At 43.6% G+C, this 20,432-nt stretch overlaps 1 protein-coding gene across 2 annotated transcripts in view; it reads right to left on the bottom strand.

Annotated features, from left to right (window-relative positions):
• The window catches only part of ZMYM2 (zinc finger MYM-type containing 2), a 122,134-nt gene that overhangs the window by 16,470 nt on the left and 85,232 nt on the right, over positions 1 to 20,432 (bottom strand). For both annotated transcript variants that reach the window (XM_068266926.1, XM_068266927.1), the window contains exons 9-16: positions 18,225 to 18,375; positions 15,987 to 16,159; positions 10,635 to 10,800; positions 8,516 to 8,550; positions 8,306 to 8,432; positions 5,403 to 5,518; positions 2,397 to 4,260; positions 945 to 1,043 (exon numbers count right to left, since the gene is read on the bottom strand). In XM_068266926.1, coding sequence (XP_068123027.1) covers positions 945 to 1,043; positions 2,397 to 4,260; positions 5,403 to 5,518; positions 8,306 to 8,432; positions 8,516 to 8,550; positions 10,635 to 10,800; positions 15,987 to 16,159; positions 18,225 to 18,375 — 2,731 coding nt within the window. The remainder of the gene's footprint in view (positions 1 to 944; positions 1,044 to 2,396; positions 4,261 to 5,402; positions 5,519 to 8,305; positions 8,433 to 8,515; positions 8,551 to 10,634; positions 10,801 to 15,986; positions 16,160 to 18,224; positions 18,376 to 20,432) is intronic.

Genomic DNA, 20,432 nt, shown 5'->3' with positions numbered 1-20,432 from the left:
AAGCATGAGTATGGTTGTGCCTGCACAGTAGCATGAAGCAGATTGTAAACTAGTGGCTTCGGTTTACAGCACAGGCAGCCCCATACTTGCTCGAATGCAGTACAACCACGCTCCTACACTGAGCATGGCAACAAGGCTGAAGGTGTCTTCATGGAAGATTTGCAGCTACAAAGTCTCATTACCATTGTGGGGAAAAAAAAGCCTATGCACAAAAAAGGGAATGCAGACAAATGAAAGTTGGTACTCAGGACTCAGCAATATGCAGCAAGAGGCAGTTTTCTTGAAGGTCTGGAGAAAGGGTCAAGGATGAAGCGGATAACAGCTGTGCGTTCCAATGTGTTATGATGTAACGCTTCTGGGAACATCTTACCGCACACGTTTCCCGATGGGTTCTATGGTGTACGGCTGCTGACGTATGCGCTTTAACGCATGATGTGCATTCCGTGCGATGGGAACACATGCACAATATGATGTTTGTTTCTGTAGTTTAGTTTCAAATAGCCCTAAGACAAGCAAGTACTTCTGCAGCAGTACAATGATCCCAGACATACTGCCCAAGTTATAGATAACAATTTTTTCTGGGATTACATGGACAAGACAAATAACATTTATATCGTGCTTTTCTCCTGGCGGACTCAAAGCGCCAGAGCAGCAGCTACTAGGGCGCACTCTATAGGGAGTAGCAATGTTAGGGAGACTTGCCAAAGGTCTCCTACTGAATAGGTGCTGGCTTACTGAACAGGCAGAGCCGAGATTCGAACCCTGGTCTCCTGTGTCAGAGGCAGAGCCCTTAACCATTACACCATCCAGCCACATGGAGAGACTAAAGCAACCAAGACAGCATTGTGTCCAGAACAATGATAAAGCTGTAGAAGGCAACTTTACTAGTTTGGGTTCACAAATATTCATACAGGAATGTAAAATAACTGCAGGATTCTACTTACCGCTCTGAAAATCTGATTCGATATCCAGCTGGAGGTCACATGGCACATCTGGCAAACTTGGAGTGTCTGTAGTGCAGTTTTCATCTTCCTGTACCTCATCTACCAGGAAGTACAAAAAGGAGTAAGTTAAAAATGTGCATTAAAGCACACATGAAGAGAAAGGGATAAAGAGGCTGCCATATTTATTTATTTTTAATCAATACCAGTTGCCTGCTGATCTTTCAAGCATCAGTTGTGCCTGAATCACTCACCTGAAACAAACATGGAGCAAATCCAGTCAAACATCTGATGTGCATGCCTGTTCAGGGCAAATTAGGCAGCCTCCATATGCCTCTCACTTCAGGTGTTCATTAAAGATTAACTGCTAATTTAAACCTCTATTCTCCTGTGTTAAACAGTTTAGAAGGAAGCCAAAAAGGCAATACTGAAGTTAAAAATATCTCTTACTTTGATGTTGGCTGAATAGCAAGCCTCTTTATTCCCAAGCTCCTAAGGAGGCCGCAGGCCGCATAACAGATACTGCAGAGCATGCTGAGAGGGTTATCTCTCCACTGCACAGGGAGTGCAGGGAGGTCCTCCCCATCATTTCTCTATCCCACCCTAAGGCTGCTTTCACAATGGGACGTTACAAGCTCATGTTACAGCAGCCTGTAGCAGCCCAACTCACAGCACTGAAAAATCAATGTGCTGTTCACAGTGCACATGTTGCATTAGAGTATACTGCACCAGTCCAATATTGTTCCTAGCCACATGGCTAATTAATATTCACTGCACAGTAGTGTTGTCCGGATCATGAGCGATTCGGATCTTTGATCCGGATCTTTTTTGTGAGTCGAATCATCCGAGATTCGGTTCCCAGTGGATGTCTGGAAGAAACAGGAACTGCAGCTTCTCTCACTCTGCTGCAAATGATTCAAAGATTCAGTTCAAAGATCCGGATCTTTTCAATGATCCGATTCGAATCATTGAAAAGATCCGGACTTCCCAGTATAGAACTAAAACGGCTCACCTCTGTTCATCTGACAGCCCCCCCAGGACGATCGCCCTCACCCTTCCCCCCCCGACAGCATGATCGTCCGCACCCCTTCCCCCCCCCTGCTGAGTGACAGACAATATGCCCCGTTAGACCAGAGACTGGTGGGAGTGTCTGAGGGCTGGTACTCGGGAGGGCTAAAGAATCATCAATCAGGAAGCAGGGTAAGGGAGGATATTACATCACAATTGGCTTCATACCAGACAGTCAAACATGGAGCCTGCCATGAGCTGTCAGGAGCATCTATCTCTGCAAATACTATATAAAAATTCTGTGAAATCCAAACGTGGACAGTGAAATGCATATGTAATGTAGGTACAGCCAATATTCAGCTACTGATGTGTTTTTTTTCTCTGAGACCTTATACCTAACAGCTCCTCTTTAAAGACAATGAGTAATAATGAAGATTTAAGACATACCTGTCATGCCACATAATGCATCTTCTTCATCTAGAGGATCTGATATTTCCAGCACTTCTATTGGGTGGAATGGGCTACCACTTGATAGACTATCCTCTTTAATCTCTTCTGCATTTCGGTTTTCTTCTTCCTGTAATTCCCCCTTTTGTGATTCTTCTTGAAGTTGATCACTATCTTTCAATGAGGATTCTTCCATCAGCTCAAATTCATTATTCGGTGAAGGTTCTCTCAGCTCATTTTCATTTTCGAATGTTTCTTCTCCCAGATCATCCACAACTTTTACCGAAATTTCTCCCAGTTCATCATCATCCTCCTCATCACCACCACCATCTTTTGAGGGCTCTTCTCTCAGTTCATCTTCATTTTCTAATGACTCTTCTCCCAGATCATCCACAACTTTGACTGAAATTTCTCCTAGCTCATCTTCGGATGGCTCTTCTCTCAGTTCATCATCTCTTGAGGACTCTTCTCTCATTTCATCTTCATCCTTTGATGGCTCTTCTCTCAGTTCATCTTCATCCTTTGATGGCTCTTCTCTCAGTTCATCTTCATCCTTTGATGGCTCTTCTCTCAGTTCATCTTCATCCTTTGATGGCTCTTCTCTCAGTTCATCTTCATCCTTTGATGGCTCTTCTCTCAGTTCATCTTCATCCTTTGATGGCTCTTCTCTCAGTTCATCTTCATCCTTTGATGGCTCTTCTCTCAGTTCATCTTCATCCTTTGATGGCTCTTCTCTCAGTTCATCTTCATCCTTTGATGGCTCTTCTCTCAGTTCATCTTCATCCTTTGATGGCTCTTCTCTCAGTTCATCTTCATCCTTTGATGGCTCTTCTCTTAGTTCATCTTCATCCTTTGATGGCTCTTCTCTTAGTTCATCTTCATCCTTTGATGGCTCTTCTCTTAGTTCATCTTCATCCTTTGATGGCTCTTCTCTCAGTTCATCTTCTGATGGATTTTCTCTTAGTTCATCTTCATCCTTTGATGGCTCTTCTCCCAGTTCATCATCTTTTGACAACTCTTTTAGTTCTTTTTCATCTTTTGTCGAATCTGCTCTCAGTTTATCTGTTGGCGATTCTTTTAGCTCACTTTGCACCTTTGACAAGGATTCTCCTTTAAGCTGACCTTCATTTTTTGACACAGATTCTTCTTTTATGTCTTCTTCGGCCTTTAATGATTCTCCTTTAAACTCATCTTCATCTTTTAAGGATTCTTCTTTAAGCTCATCATCTTTTATTGACTCTTTAAGCTCGTCTTCATCCTTTAGTGACTCTTCTTTAAGCTCGTCTTCATCCTTTAGTGACTCTTCTTTAAGCTCGTCTTCATCCTTTATTGACTCTTCTTTAAGCTCGTCTTCATCCTTTATTGACTCTTCTTTAAGCTCTTCTTCATCCTTTATTGACTCTTCTTTAAGCTCTTCTTCATCCTTTACTGACTCTTCTTTAAGCTCCTCTTCGTCCTTCAATGATTCTTCTTTCATCTCATGTTCATCCTTTAATAAGTCATCGTTCAGTATATCTTTGTCTTTTAAAGGTTCTTCTCCCAGCTCATCTGCATTCTTTAAGGATTCTTCCATCAGTTCATCTACATCCTTTAATGATTCATCTTTCATCTCATCTTCTTCCACTATCAATGTATCCCATTGCTTATCTTCATCCATATGATCATCTAGTTTTAACCTTTTCGCTTCTCTCATGTCTTCGTCGTCTAATGACTCTTGGAACTCTCTCTGTTTTTTCATCTCAGCCTTCAATTTTTCTTCCAGCTCTACTCTTGCATTTTCTTTTAGCAACTCTTTCATCTTAAATTCTTCATTTAGTTCTTTAATCGTGTCCCAATCAGCCGGCACAAACACTGGAATGGGTACCTGTAACGAAGTTCAACCTTTCAGCACAGAAGGTAAAACTAGGTATCAGAAATACATTTTATAGCATAATTAAATGTAAATAAGGGCAAATGATGAGCTTACAGCAGTTATTAATAAGACACATTTAAAACTGCAACTTTTAAAATAAAGTTTTAAAAAGTTATCCCTATAAATTTTGAGAATTTTCAGCTCACTCGTTCTCCCAAAGATCAGTATAGGGAAGGGGTGCGAGTACATAAAGGCACAGTGGAAGACAATGGGCTAACACTGGCCAGTATCACCAGTGGAACCAACATCTCACTGACAATGGTCATTCAGCTCTGGCCGTCAAAAAGGAGAGACCAGTCTTCAGATACTTCTTGAGATTATGAGGTTGACTGAAGATAAAGAACTATATGTTTTATTAAGTAAATTTATGAAGTACTGACACCTTCCTCAGGACTGGACAGAGCACAGTAAATAATTCATGTTATTGTCCCTCAAAGGAATTTACAATCTAATGTAAATACCAGAGTAAGACCAATATCCCTACCATACTTTAAAGTGGACTCGAACTCTTGCACAGGACAAAAGGAAAAACAGAGAAATGCACCCTGTGTGTATTCAGAGAATTTAGGCTAATTTTCCCCTCATTTGTGTCTAATCACAAGTTGTAATTTGATCCACCCCTGTGTAACATGACTGCCTAGGCCAGATAAGCCCATTTGAAAGCACAGGCTGTAAACAATATGTCTGCTTCCATATACCAGGAAGTAGAAACAGAGCAGATTTATTTTAGGATTTGTATCATCTGTAACAAAGAAACGCTTTTGGTTTAAAGATTATTATACTGTTGTGTATCTTTTAGAGCAGAGAGGATGTCGTTCAGGTCCACTTTAAGGGCAATTTAGGGAAAGTCCCAAGAAATCCCGCGTAAGCACATGGACAACATCTAAACCTTATGCACATAGGATTCAGGGGGTTCCCTCGCCTTAGGAAAGTGTTTCTGGACCAGAGCTTTGACTTAGGTCCTCTTTAGAGATGTGTCCTACTGATTTGTGTTATTTTAGAAACTAATCAAGCCCAAAACATCTAGGAAGATTCAGATTTAACCTGAAAGTTTATACTAAGGGTTTAGTTACACAAGTGAATTTGCTACGTACGGGGACAGGAATCACTGCAGGAGCCGGAACTTTCTGACTGTAGAGATTCATAGGCACGGGCACATACACGGGAACCGGAATAGGCACTGGAACGTACTTTGTGTTAGGATCTTCCTCTATAGGGAAAAAAAAATGTATTAATGAACACTGTCACTAAAAAGCCTAAATTATACTGCAAGAACAAGACAAAAACACAAAACACCATTTTGTCCAAACACGTAAACCAACCTACTCTAGGCTCTTGTATGATGTGGCACAGCAACTGTTTAAAACAAGCCTCAGTCCCCTTTCACACTGGGGCGTTCTCACTGCGTTGCGTTACTGTGAGGTAACACTTGGCAATGCGGGGGAAGTGGCCTGATGCTCAGGCGCCATAAGTGCATCACTTCCATGCAAAGTGAGCAGGAACCTCACTTCCTGCTTGGCCTGCTGCCAGACAGGAGATTACAGTGTATTAGGAAATCTCAGAAGGCTGTTTTTTTTGCGGTTGCATTGCAAAAAAAAAAAAAAAAAAAAAGCCAATGCACGGTGTGAAACCGGCCTCAAAGTAATACTTTATTCAGCTGATACAAGCATATGCTGTTCTTTTAAGGAGGCAGAATAAAACAACAGTGCAGTTCTATACTTACAGTTACAGTACAAAACCTTGCAATCAATACTTAGCATACACTAAGGGCCTGTTCATACTTGCTGCGTTTGTAGAACGCGTATAAATTCAAAGAAACGCAAGTTGAAAAACGCATGCGTTTTTCTTGCGTTTGAATGCGTTTTCTATTGCGTTTTGCACAAACACGTGACCCAGGGGAAAAAAAAGAATTATGGGAACCGCAGAGGAAAACGGACGCTAAAAACGCAATAGTACGCGTTTTTGATACGCGTCCATAGACTTTCATTGCGTCCGTTTCTATGCGTATCGCACAGAACTGCGTGCAGCAATGCGGATGAGAAACGTATGCGTCTCATACGCATACATGTGAACTAGCCCATTCAAAAGCATTAGGAGCCGTTTCTATGCGTTTTTTGTTCCAGTACGCGTTCCCTGAAAACGGCTAGGAACGCATATAGTGTGAACAGGCCCTAACACAGATCAAAAACACTGCACAAAGATCAGTTTAACATAGCGGCAGATCAGAAACGATCATGTGGTTTGTTTAGCCAAACTACCCGGTCAGACTTCTTTCCCCCCAAAAAAAAAAAAAAAAAAAAAAAAAAAAAAAAAAAAAAAAGGTTTCCTTACTCTGTCAAGTACCATCACCAGTGCATGTTTTGTGAGTTTGTGTGTCAGTTTTGCTGAGACACCAATTACCCCAACTGTGCATGTTTGTGGTTTTCTGCAAAACATGCACTGCTGGTGGGCCTTTAGGATAGGGTTGGGGAACTGCCTTATAGCATTGCCAGAGCTTCTCTACAGTGTGGTCAGTAAGTGATGAAATCCAGGCAAACTGCTGGTGTAGTATTAATTCAAGGTACAGTCTCAATTACCGTGAGCTGGTTGTAGCTAAATCATTTTTGCTGCTATATATGTAGGCACTGTCATATTGCAGGGTTTAACAGCTCCTTCTGGCTGCCGAATGGTTAATGAAAGGTGAAATTCACCTTACAACTTCTAAGTTACTAACCTGATTTACATTAGAGGTACTCTACTACGCTAATGCAGATCAGGTAACTGATGGTACTATTAGTCAGTGCCTAGTGTGGGGTAGAGTTTACATTCATTACTGGTTCCTAATGTTGGTGCTTGAAGTCAGCAGTATCTGGTCCCAGACCCCAATATACACATTCAGCACACTTACAGCACAAACAGCAGGGTGGGGTGTGTTACAATTAACTTCAATAATTCCTCCTTCCAGCTTTGAAGGAGGAAGTACGGAAGTTAAAGTGGATCCGAGAAACTTTTACTCATTGCATAATTGTGTTCCTTTCATATTGTTTATAGGGCATTCCTCAAGCCAAATACTTTTTAGTTTTTGTTTTAATACTCTTATTCCCTATTAACTAAACAAGCCACTCCCACGGCTTTTCAGAGTGCCTTGGCATTTTCAGACTGTAGCAAGGACTTATGGGAGCTCAGTCTGGGCAGGAGGAAGGGGAGGTGTTACTAGCCAGATATTTCAGAGGCAGAGGGGAGGAGGAGGAATTAGGTTTTCACAGGATGAGTGCTAGAGGTGCATATCAGCTTGCCTGTGTGCAATGTTTACAAACAACATGGCTGCTGTCATTGTATCACAGGAAGAAATAATCATATTCTGTTGAAGCTGTTTGCAGCTCGATTTGCTGTGTAAACTATCTAAACTTTAGATAAGATATACAGACAAGTTACTTGTTATAGTTAGTTTTTCATGTCGGATCCGCTTTATAAGTAACACACCCTGTCCTGCTGTTCTGTGCTGAATGCATGTGTTTGGGTCCCAAACCATGTATTGATGAACTAGAACAACCAACACTATTTGTTCTTCCCTATAGGGTCCCAATGAATCTGCGGGAATAGTGATCGTTATAACCAGGGGAGTAGCCTCCATCTTTACCTGTGGTTTAATTTTGATAGAAAGTAACATGACAATCCGCTACACGCCATGCACCAATTAGGATCAGCCAATCCTAAAACTGTATGCATTATAGATTATTGTGGCTCTGTACAATTAACAAGATGACATCATTGCATTCCTGCAGTTCTGGAGATGTGTTTGGCTATCAGGCACAACAAAGGGATTATTTGCATATTCAGCAATGATGCATTGTGGGAGACATCACATACTCACTCCAATCTGAATAATCACAAACGCATTCTATTTTAAGAAAGGCAAATTCCTGTTCTCCTCTACTGCAAAATGTGGAGATTCAGTTTATTATTGAAGATTAATTGAAATAAAATACAGGAAAGCAGCAGAAGACTGATTGGCTACCTGTCTGGCTAGTCTTGGTCTGCATATGCGGTTTACAGTATGTGGCCTTTGTCATTGATAACGGCTTGCACAACACAGCTTTGTTCTTCATGTCTTTCTGTTGTACGGCAGTACCACAGTTCACGCCCTGAAATAAACACACAAATCAGGACTCAGGACCGGACAGGTAAAGCAATGCATCGCTCAGATAATTCAATGCTTTTCTTTTACCATTGGTCTTGGCCTTGGAGCTTGAAATCCGTGTTCTGAAAATACAAAAAATGAAGTATTTAGCTTACAGTGTACCTGTAGGGAAAAAAGAGCCCTATTTAGATACTTACTGCAGTAGAGGGAAGCCTCTGGATATTTTAGAGGCTTCCCTTATTTCCCTCGCCTCCACTGATCCAGCACTAGGACCCTCAGAACCTACTGCTTCATGCACCAGCGTAGTGCAGCCATGCTTGTTCACAGGCGGGAGAGTGGCCGCAAACTTTGAGAGGGTCCCAGCGCTGGATCGGTGGTCTTGAGGAGGACATAGGAAGCCTCTAGAGCAGGGGTCCCCAAATGTTTTGAGTCGAGGGCCGGGTCAACTTCATACTGCTGGGGGGCCAGAGTATACACAAGAAGATGTAGAAGTTTTTGTGGGCCAGACAGTGAAGCATACCCAGGTGACTACCTGCAGTCCAATTGGACATCAATATCACCTTATGTGGAATTTGATTGGAAACCAGCGAAATTACTGCTTTCTGGCTTCCATGTGGATGGGTGGTGCCAGCACTGCTATTCCATATGTGGACCACCAATATTTAAAGATGTAGCTGGCTGCATCTATAAGTAATACATTTTCTGTGTGGGGGGCCGATAAAAAAGCCTCAGGGGGCCACATTCGGCCCGCGGGCCTTTGTTTGAGGACCACCGCTCTAGAGCATGGGTGTCAAACTCAGATACAAAGTGGGCCGATATTGTACACTGGAACCTGGTCGCAGGCCATCCTCAATGTCTACTGGTCACCTTCCTCCCTTATAAAGTTCTCTGGTGTCTAGTGGTCCTCCCTCCCCAATACAGTTCCCTGGGGTCTAGAGACCCCCACCCTCCCCTTTACAGTTCCCTGGTGTTTAGTAATTTCCCCCTACCTCCCCATATGGCTGTTCTAGGGTTTCACTTCCAGCATAGCTTCCCTGATGGTCTAGAGTGGGCCAAATATAATGCAAAATGGGGAAACCCCTTGAGGGCCAAATTTGGTCTGTGGGCCGGAGTTTGAATGCATGCTCTAGAGGATCCAGAGGCTTCCCTCTACCGAAGAGAGTATGCAATTTTCCTTGGTCGCAGGTTTGTTTTGAAATAATACAGCAACATCAGCATTTGTTAAACTTACCCCAATTGTGGTTCAAATGTCATTGCGTTTAGGTGTCTACAGGCTTGAGAAACCAGAACCTGTACATCTATGGCTTTCTTAATGTTCTGTTCTCAGTTCCTTGCATGCAGTATAATGCATCCCACAGTATGTGTGATATGTAGGCATATCTTTGTATCTATTGACTCTGCATAGGAAGTGATGCTCACCAATCCTACTTGTGCATTATACTGTTAGGGCTGGTGCAAACCGAGCGGGTTTTTTGGCGTTTTTGCAGCCGCTTGCAGTTCAGAACGGTTTTGCAGGCGTTTTTGTTACTGAAGCTGTTCAGTAACAGCTTTACTGTAACAATATATGAAATCTACTACACCAAAAACGCTTCCCAAAACCGCAAAATGCTAGGTGAAATGCTACAGAAAAATAAGAAAAAAAGAGTTTCAAAATCTGCTAGCATTTTGCGGATCTGCTAGCGGGTTTTGATGTGCACCGGGCCTTACACCCCATTGCTGCACACATTTTAATTTACTGCCCCTCTCCAAGTAAGTGCACATGTAATTAGGGAAATTTGGACGCAGGGTGAAGCCGAAAAACGTCTCACACCGCTCCTGCAAAAGTCCCGGCAGCGTTCATTACTATTCCCCCTCCAGGCTGCTGTGGACTGTGGGGTAAGATGCAATTGGGCTTCCAGCTATTACTGGTGGCCGAATTATGCTGCTTTTATCGTAATTTGTGCTTTGTCTCGATGGCACCCAAATTACTGCCCGAGCGTTAGTATGACCATAATGCCCTTAACTGCCTACAGTGGTGCCTGGTGCGTCCACATTTCCTGCACTGTTTTTGCCTGACTCGTCCAAGTAATGGTGGGGGACAGAATTCCAGCGCACATAAGCAGTGATCACAAATGCACAAAGTTTGAAGATTTCCCACAGATGCCATAGTGACAGATCGCCTATAAACTGACAGGACATAGAACATATGACAGGAGATAAAGCATACCTAGACTCATGTTCTCTGGGCCCTTCTGTGTTGTCATGTTAGGTTCATTCTGCTGGAGGTAGAAGCGAAGTAAGCACTGCTGGTCACAGAAGTTCTTTACTATGCCTCGCCATTGCACCTTCTCTTTAAGTGTTCCTTGAGTCCTACAGCAGTCACATCTGGCTGCCTGAATATACAGACAAATTACATTGTTAATCTAAGTTCAGCCTGAACAAGAACCAGTTACGTCAAACACCAGTCTAGAGTGGTTAAACACAGAAACCGTCATGCAAACCTATAAAAGCCTCTATGGTTTTAGCTCAGACTGCTATTGTTGTAGGAATGTCAAAGGCAGTCCCTACAGTTGGGCACCACTTCCTTGTCCTCCCACCTCCACTGGGCAGAAAACACTGCTCAGGTGCAAATTTAACATATGCAAAATGAGAATCTACAGTATCTGATGGCAACTGCTATATAAACTTAAGTGTACCTGAGCTGACGTGTGACATGATGAGATAAACGTGTACGTGTGTGTGTGTGTGTGTGTGTGTGTGTGTGTGTGTGTGTGTGTGTGTGTGTGTGTGTGTGTGTGTGTGTGTGTGTGTGTGTGTGTGCGTGTGTGTGTGTGTGTGTGTGTGTGTGTGTGTGGCTAATTATACATATAACTAGGCTGGGTTCCTTTGCTTCTTTTTCTGTCTGAAAGAGTTAAACATTCAGGAAGGGAAGTGCCAGTTTCTCTCTAGTAGGACTACTGAACAACACTCACTTAAGGAATTACAGCCATAAAACTCTTGAATGGAAGAAAACAGCTGAGTGCATAAAAAGGTCGCTAGTTTATATATTTTAGTTATAGGACACTGAAAGACTCATGCAGCTGAGGAAACTATAAACCACATTTTTCAGCTTTTAAAGAGAATCTGTACTGTAAAATTCTTACAATAAAAAGCATACCATTCTATTCATTTTGTTCTCCTGGGCCCCTCTGCTGTTTCTGCCTCTCCCTGCTGCAATCCTGGCTTGTAATTGCCATTTTTATGTAGTGTTTACAAACAAAAGATATGGCATGTGAGAGGCTCAGTGTGTGAGTCATACAGACTGTGCAGGGAGCCTGGAGAGGGTGTGTATAGCTTATATCCAATCACAAGCAGATTAGCACATTCCAGCCTGACTGCCTGAGCCCGACAGAGGAAAGAAGATTAGATCATATAACAGAGATAATACAGCCCCTGTGCAACTAGGAAAGGCTGCAGTAAGACAGAGCACATTCAAACAGGTATAGGAACTTATAGAAGTAATAAGGCTCAAAATTTTGTTACGGTCTCTTTAAACAGAAAATCAAACAGATTCTAAAAAGAGCTCATTTTCAAGAGCAGGACGGAAGATGCTCTTGTTTATATCAGTTTATTCTCAGCTCAGGTTTTCCTGTAATAGTGCAGATGCATACAGATTAGCCTTATGGTTTCTACTAACGATACACATTTGTTTGACCAACCTTACCAAAGCTATGTAGTAGAAGGGTAAACTGCATGAATGTACTTTGTGTGAATACTTTAGGTAGTCCCTCATTTTACATCGAAGGGATAAGGTTTAACAAAAAAAAATATTGTATAATTAGTGGGCTCCTTTATGAAACACAGCATTTCTTCTCTACACTAAAAGATTCTTTACAGCATAAAAGGTACTACCGGAAAAAACACTGGTAGCAGAACAACATTCTAACAGTTAAACACGGAGCATTCTTCTTCAGTGGGAAGCTTAGCACTGATGCCGAAGCTGAGAAAGCTATTACATTATCTTGTTTGTTTTCTCATCAGCCACTGTTAGTAAACCTTGCTAGCAGTGTTTCAGCTGAATAAAAAGCAGAAAGTGTACACAGGAGAAGACACATTCTTACTAGATACATTATAATACTGTATATAAATACAGCTATGCAGCTATGAAATAAATTACAATGGAAGCTTTCAGAGCAGATATTCTGTACTTTAACCACTTGCCGACCGCACGCTTATACCGTGCGTCGGCAAAGTGGCAGCTGCAGGACCAGCGACGCAGTATTGCGTCGCCAGCTGCAGGCTGATTAATCAGGAAGCAGCCGCTCGCGCGAGCGGCTGCTTCCTGTCAATTCACGGCGGGGGGCTCCGTGAATAGCCTGCGGGCCGCCGATGGCGGCTCGCAGGCTAAATGTAAACACAAGCGGAAATAATCCGCTTTGTTTACATTGTACGGCGCTGCTGCGCAGCAGCGCTGTAAGGCAGATCGGCGATCCCCGGCCAATCAGCGGCCGGGGATCGCCGCCATGTGACAGCCTGTCACTGGCTGCACAGGACGGATAGCGTCCTGTGCAGCCCGGTTTACCGGGGGGGCCAGGTAGGAGAGGGAGGGGGGGATTTCGCCGCGGAGGGGGGCTTTGAGGTGCCCGCCCCCGCAACACCCGGCAGGCAGGAGCAATCAGACCCCCCCAGCACATCACCCCCCTAGTGGGGAAAAAAGGGGGGCGATCTGGTCGCTCTGCCTGCACCCTGGTCTGTGCTGGGGGCTGCAGAGCCCACCCAGCACAGATCAGCTAAAACAGCGCTGGTCCTTAAGGGGGGGGGGGGGGGGTAAAGGGTGGGTCCTCACGTGGTTAAAGAGAATCTGTACTCTAAAATTCTTACAATAAAAAGCATTCTATTCATTATGATCTCCTGGGCCCCTCTTTGCTGTTTCTGCCACTCCCTGCTGAGATCCTTACAAACAAAAAACATGGCTGCTAACCAGCATGTGATAGGCTGAGAGAAGCTCAGTCTGACTCATAAAGAGCCTGCAGGGGGAGTGGAGAGGGTGTGCATAACTTCTGCCTGAGCCGACAAAGGAAAGAGGATTAGATTATATAACAGATAATACAGCCACTGTGCAACTAGGAAAGGCTGCAGTAAGAAAGCACATTAGAATAGGTATAGGAACTTATAGGATAGAAGAAATAAGGCTGAACATTTTGTTACAGAGTCTCTTTAAGAACTTATTGTAAACAGACACTAATGCAAATATAACTGTATGGGTAATAAAAAGTAGAACAACTAGATATTACTGACGATATGTCAATGTTTAATCCCACTTTAACCCTATAGGTCAAAATTAATGAAACAATCAAGCAGGCAGGCAGTAACGTGTGTAATCAGACTTAACAGTACAAAAAAATTCTAACTTTACTAAAGCCCAATCTACACGATACGATTCTTTGTGCAATTCGATTACGATTCTATTTATGATCCGATAAATCCGACATGTCCGATTGGGATTCGATTTGCCATCGTTTTTGCAATGGCAAATCGAATTGAATCAAATCCCGATCGGACATGTCGGATTTAATCGGATCGTAAATAGAATCGTAGTCGAATCGAACAAAGAATCGTATAGTGTAGATTGGGCTTAAAGCGGATCCGAGATGAAAAACTAACTATAACCAGTAACTGGTCTATACATCTTATATAAAGTTTAGATGGTTTACACAGCAAATCTAGCTGCAAACAGTTTTAATAGAATATGATTATTTATTCCTGTGATACAATGACAGCAGCCATGTTGTTTGTAAACATTACACAGAGGCAGGATTATCTGTATCTTGAGCCATCAGCCTAATCCCCTCTCCTCCTCTCTTCTGCCTCTGAAATGAATGGCTAGTAACACCTCCCCCTCCTGCTGCCCAGACTGAGCTCCCATGAGCCCTTGCTACTGTCTGAAAGTGCCTTGGCTCTCTGAAAACCTGTGGGCGTGACTTTTTTAGTTTATAGGGAATTAGAGTATTAAAACAAAAAAGTATTTGGCTTGAGGAATGCCCTATAAATAGGAAAGGAACACAATTATGCAATGTGTAAAAGTTCACCTCGGATCCACTTTAAGGCTTATAAATAAACAGATTTCATATCACCATGCCAGCAAAAACTCTCAACTTGATGCCTATAGATAGGTTAGAAGCAGGGCAGTTACTAGGCTAAAATGCACCCAGTGCGAGAGTGTAAAAATTGCGCCCCCCCCCCCCCCCCCCCCCGTGCCGGAGCCAGGTATAGGTGTCTGCAGCATAGGTTAGCTAGGTCTAGTTGCACTCAGTATAGGTAGTGGGCTATAGGTCCCCCCAGTATAGGTAGCCAGGCATAGGTGCCCCAGTATAGTTGCCCCCAGTATAGATTAGCCAGGTAGGTGCCTCCAGTATAGGTATCCAGTATAGTTCAGGGGCGGACTGGCCAGGGGGGGGAAGGGGGGCAATCTCCCTCCAGGCCGCCTTTCATTCAGTGATTTAGGGCAGGTCTGGTGTCTGGTGTATTCAGGTTTGTTGTAAGGCAATGTGGAACTTGAGGCTAGCTGATAAAAGTGCAATCAGAGGACAGGCAAGCTGGTAAATATACACAGCATGATGCAGAGCTTGCCTGGAGGGTCCGTGGGCAAACATCTGTCTGGTCTCTCCCTATTATTATGACTGCATGTGTGGATAAGGTGTTAAACAAGTTGAAAAGTTTTTGACAGTCCCTAGACTCCAGGAGGGCTACTTTCTGACTTGTGTGAGAGACTGGCAGGGACAGGAGTCCTATTACAGGCAAGTAGCCTCTGTGTGATGTGCAATACAGATAAGCTCTCTGCTCCATCTCAGGCTATTCTCTATTTCTCTCCACTCCTCCTCTCTCTGGGCTAGTGCACGCTAAAATTGCAATAGCAATCGCTAGCAATTTGTGAGTGTGATTTTGTGAAGCGATTTTCAGAGCGTTTTTTTTTTTTTTTTGAATTGCTCCAAAAATGCTACATGCAGTGTGTAGCATTTTTTGGAGCAATTCATTAAAAAATAGCTCTGAAAATCGCTTCACAAAATCACACTCACAAATTGCTAGCGATTGCTATTGCGATTTTGGCGTGCACTAGCCCAGAGAGGAGTAGAGAGAAATTGAGAATAGCCTGAGATGGAGCAGAGAGCTTATCTGTATTGCACATCACACAGAGGCTACTTGCCTGTAATAGGACTCCTGACACCAGACCTGCCCTAAATCACTGAATGAAAGGCGGCTGGGGGGAGATTGCCCCCCTTACCCCCTGGCCAGTCAGTGTAGCTGTATACAGTGCTTCCCTGAGCTAATTACTCTGCAGTCCCCTGGGGAGAGGGAGGGAGAGTTTGCAGCGCCCTTTGGCTGTCTGCGCTCAGGGCTGCCACACGGCTGCACGGCCCCTAGAAAAGAGCCTGGTTAGAAGGATAATGCAAATTCAGATACAACAAAGCATGTTTCAGAGTTGGAGATCTGCTATGTGCCGCCAGCTCTTTCATGAATTTCAGCATATTTCAGTAACAGAAGGGAAAATGCTGTTTACATACTTTGACAGAGGTGAACCAATTTAATTGCTCCAAGTTACCTTGTAATACCAATCGTGGAACTTTCTACCGCATTCCTCGCTGCAGAAGTCCCGTATTTTGCCATCAAATTCCTTAGTCGACCCTCGCTTGCAAATCTGGAAGCAGTAGTTGCAGGTAACACATTTCAGTCCCAGCCGCTTAGCAAAGTCCTGTTTGTACAGCAGTTTACAACCTGGAAATAGAACACCAAATGTAAATATAAATACACACAACTGTACTTATTGAAAATAAGCAATAGACTTTTCTGGATGAGGTTTGTTAAAGAGAATCTGTACTCTAAAATTCTTACAATACATTAATTATGTTCTCCTGGGCCCCTCTGTTTCTGCCACTCCCTGCTGCAATCCTGGCTTGTAATTGCCAGTTTTAGGCAGTGTTTACAAACAAAAAACATGGCTGCTAACCAGCATGTAATAGGCTCAGAGAAGCTCAGTCTGTGACTCATACAGAGCGTGGAGGGGGCGTGGAGAGGGTGTGTATAACTTCTACCTATCACAGCAGAGCAGCACATTCCTGCCTGAGCCAACAAAGGAAAGAAGATTAGATTATATAACAGAGATAATACAGCCACTGTGCAACTAGAAAAGGCTGCAGTTAGACAGAGCACATTAAAACAGGTATAGGAACTTATAGGATAGAAGGAATAAGGCTGAAAATGCTGTTACAGAGTCTCTTTAACCTCCTGAGTGGTCTGGACCAGCTCAGCTCGTCCATTACCGCCGGAGGCTGCCGCTCAGGCCCTGCTATAAAAAAAAAACCCCTCCCGCAGCCGCCCTGGTGATCTTAATAGAACGCCAGGGAGGTTAAGGGCACTCTCACAACAAAGCATAAAAGTGATTTCTCGATTATTATTATTTACATGGCGCTGACATCTTCCACAGAGTTGTACAGAATATATTGTCATGCCACTAACTGTTCCTCAGAGCTCACAATCTAATCCATACCATATTTATATGTCTATCACAGTCTATGGCCAATTTTAGGGGAAGCCGATTTAACTTATCTGTATGTTTTTGGGAGTACAGTATTACCATAATAATAAGGAATTCAAAACAAAACATTTCTGTTTCTCACAGTACTTATAGATTCTGTAGCTGAACCGGTATTAAAGCGGTATGAAACTCAGCATTTCTTCTTTGCTCTAAAAGATTCTACAGCAGAAAAGGTACTACCAGTGTAAAAAACACTGGTAGCAAAACAGCATTCAAACAGTTAATGCAGCACTCTTCAGCGGAAAGTTTCCTGCTGCATCTGAAGAGGTGATAACATTATATTTTGTTTACATTCCTTTGTCAGCTATAATTAGTAAACATTAGCAAACTGCCGAAACTGAGCCCTCTCTGCTTCTAGTTTTCCTGCAGCAGAGAAGAGATCGCTAGATAGATTTTAACCCTCCTGGCGGTTTATTAAAATCCGCCAGGGGCAGCACAGCAGTTTAAAAAAAAAAAATCTCCATTTAGCGAGACAAGGTCTCGCTACATGATAGCCGCTGCTCAGCGGCATCCCCCCAGCCCCTCCGGCGATCAGGAGATCCCGTTCAAAGAACGGGATCTCCTGGAGGGCTTCCCCCATCGCCATGGCGACGGGCGGGATGGCGACACTGACGTCGTGACGTCAAAGGGGACTCCGATCCACCCCACAGCGCTGCCTGGCACTGATTGACCAGGCAGCGCACGGGGTCTAGGGGGGTGGCTGCGGCGCGACAGCGGCGGTGATCGGATTGCACATTTATGCAAATCGGCCCAGCGGGGCCTGAGCGGTGCCTTCCGGTGGCATAGCCCGTGCTCAGCACGGGCTTACCGCCAGGGAGGTTAATATATAAAATTTTGCAGCTATGCAAGGAAATGCAATGGCAGCTTTCAGAGCAGATAAGCTGTACTTTGGGAACTCGTGAACAGACGATAGTACTTGTGCACAAAAGCAAATATGGTAACTGTATGGGTAATAAAAAGTAAGAACACTCATTTATGTTATATGTTGGAGTTTACCCCACTTTAATGTGCTGAAAAAAATTGCTCCTGGTTTTTTTCTACTGACAAGTATTTTTAAGGGTCAATCTTTTAAAAGGTTGTTTGGAAATCCTTGTGTTGTCAACATAAAACACTTGTAGAAGGATCTCCCCATAGGCCAGGACTGCAACAAGGACAGGCTGTAATATAAATATACAGTGTATTCATTTTCTTGGCACACAGGCCTAATGGCACCACTGCTTGGCATGAAGTATAAAGATGATCTACCTTCACTGCAGAATGGCTTCTTGACGCCAGAGAATTTCACGGTATCATGCAGTGTTTTTTCCTCTTGACAGTATTCACAGAAAGTAACAATACAGTGCAGCTTCTTATAGTCATCACAACATATAGCGCTGCAGAACTGGTACATCTTTTTCTGTAAGAAATTTAATAAAGTGTTAAATTGCGTTTCAAACAAAAAACACATATCTAAGCTTATGAGTAATAGCGTAGATCAGGGCTGGGCAAACTGTGTGGCACGGGCGCATGCTGCAGACCGCATTCCTGCAATTCTTACCCTCCTCCCTCCCTGCAGAGTTGTGAACGGGTGGTAACACGGTAAAAACTCAACTTCTTGCTGATTCCAACACTGAGTCTCCATGGAAACGGCATCACATGACCCGCAGTCAGGACGTGCCAGCAAATGACATGCTGGCACATCCTGATGGTGGGTCATGTGACACCCTGTTACCATGGAGACACGGTGCTGGAATTGGCAAGCAGGCGAGTTCTAACCCCCCCTCGTTACCGCCCACTCACGACTCTGCAGGGGAGGGAGGGGCAAGGAAAGGAATCCAGCTGTCTGTACAGCACACGTGGGCCAGATCTGGTGCTAGCATAGTTAGTATGCCCAGCGCTGGCACAGATAAACATCTTTGAGTTAGAAAGGAAACCAACCAAAAAATATTCTCCATTAATTAGAAAACAGCATCCTAGAATCAGAATGCAGTTTTACAGAACAAATTCACACTTATGAGGAATATGACTTGGTAGTAATGATAATTCATTATCCTAATTTACTAATACATTTTACAAAGGAGGCAAAAGTTAGGATTAGCAAGTCAAAGCTTCTAGCATCTGATCGCTTTAACCATCAGCTGTGTTAAATATTTGGAAATTTGCTAGCTCCAACTTCGACCACCTGAATAAAGCTAATTAGTAAATCAAGAGAATGTTATTCTGATCACTACTTGGCAATTAGTGCATATAGACATAGTAATGTTGTAGACACACTATGAGCGCTTTTTGAGAGCTTTTCTGACGCTCATCGCTTTCTGAGCAATTTTCACATAGGTAGAAAAAAACAAAGTCTTATTTCATCGAGTTAAAGGGATACTTAAAGAGAATCTGTATTGTTAAAATCGCTCAAAAGTAAACATACCAGTGCGTTAGGGGACATCTCCTATTACCCTCTGTCACAATTTCGCCGCTCCTCGCCGCATTAAAAGTGGTTAAAAACAGTTTTAAAAAGTTTGTTTGTAAACAAACAAAATGGCCACCAAAACAGGAAGTAGGTTGATGTGCAGTATGTCCACACATAGAAAATACATCCATACATAAGCAGGCTGTATACAGCATTCCTTTTGAATCTCAAGAGATCATTTGTGTGTTTCTTTCCCCCATGCACTGAAGTTTCAGGCTGCTCTTTTCTTCCTGCAAACAGCTTTGCCCTTGTTTGTAATTTCTCAGTATGTGAAAGCCCAGCCAGCTCAGAACGATTTATCCAGCTGATTAGAGCAGCTTCTCTCTTCTCTCTTATCTAAATAACACACAGGCAGTATGCATAGAGGGGCCAGGAAGGGTGAGTTCATAGCAGAACCACAACACTGAAGAACTTGGCAGCCTTCCAGACACAGGCCGACAAGTCTGACAGGGGAAAGATACGTTGATTTATTACAGAGACTGTCATAGTAGAAAGTGCTGCAGTTAGCCAGAACACATTAGAATAGCTTTTGGAACATGTAGGATGATTAAAAACAGGATGCAATTTTTGTTACGGAGTCTCTTTAAGTCAAGGGGCAAAAATGAGTTTAACTCACCTGGGGCTTTCCTCAGCCCCCTGCAGCCGATCGGTGCCCTCGCAGCCCCGCTCTGATGCTCCTGCACCTGCCGGCGGCGACTTCCGGTTTCGCCGTCACCGGCCGGCAGGCATGGGAACGCGAGTGATTTTCCGCGTTCCCAGCCATAATATCGCCCCCTATGCTGCTATTGCGGCCTCCTGGTGACAGCGAAACCGGAAGTCGCCGCCGGCGGGTCCAGGAGCATCAGAGCGGGGCTGCGAGGGCACCGATCGGTTGCAGGGGGCTGAGGAAAGCCCCAGGTGAGTTAAACTCATTTTTGCCCCTTGACTTAAGTATCCCTTTAAGCTGCCTGTAGAGGTTTCTGAATCAGCGTGGAGTTTTATTGCTATACAGAAGGGTCTTTTGGAGTGTG

The sequence above is a fragment of the Hyperolius riggenbachi genome, chromosome 2, assembly GCF_040937935.1.
Source record: "Hyperolius riggenbachi isolate aHypRig1 chromosome 2, aHypRig1.pri, whole genome shotgun sequence".
NCBI lineage: Eukaryota > Metazoa > Chordata > Amphibia > Anura > Hyperoliidae > Hyperolius > Hyperolius riggenbachi.
The sequence above is the reverse complement of the archived record's forward strand: the minus strand, read 5'-3'. Positions and strand labels throughout refer to the sequence as shown.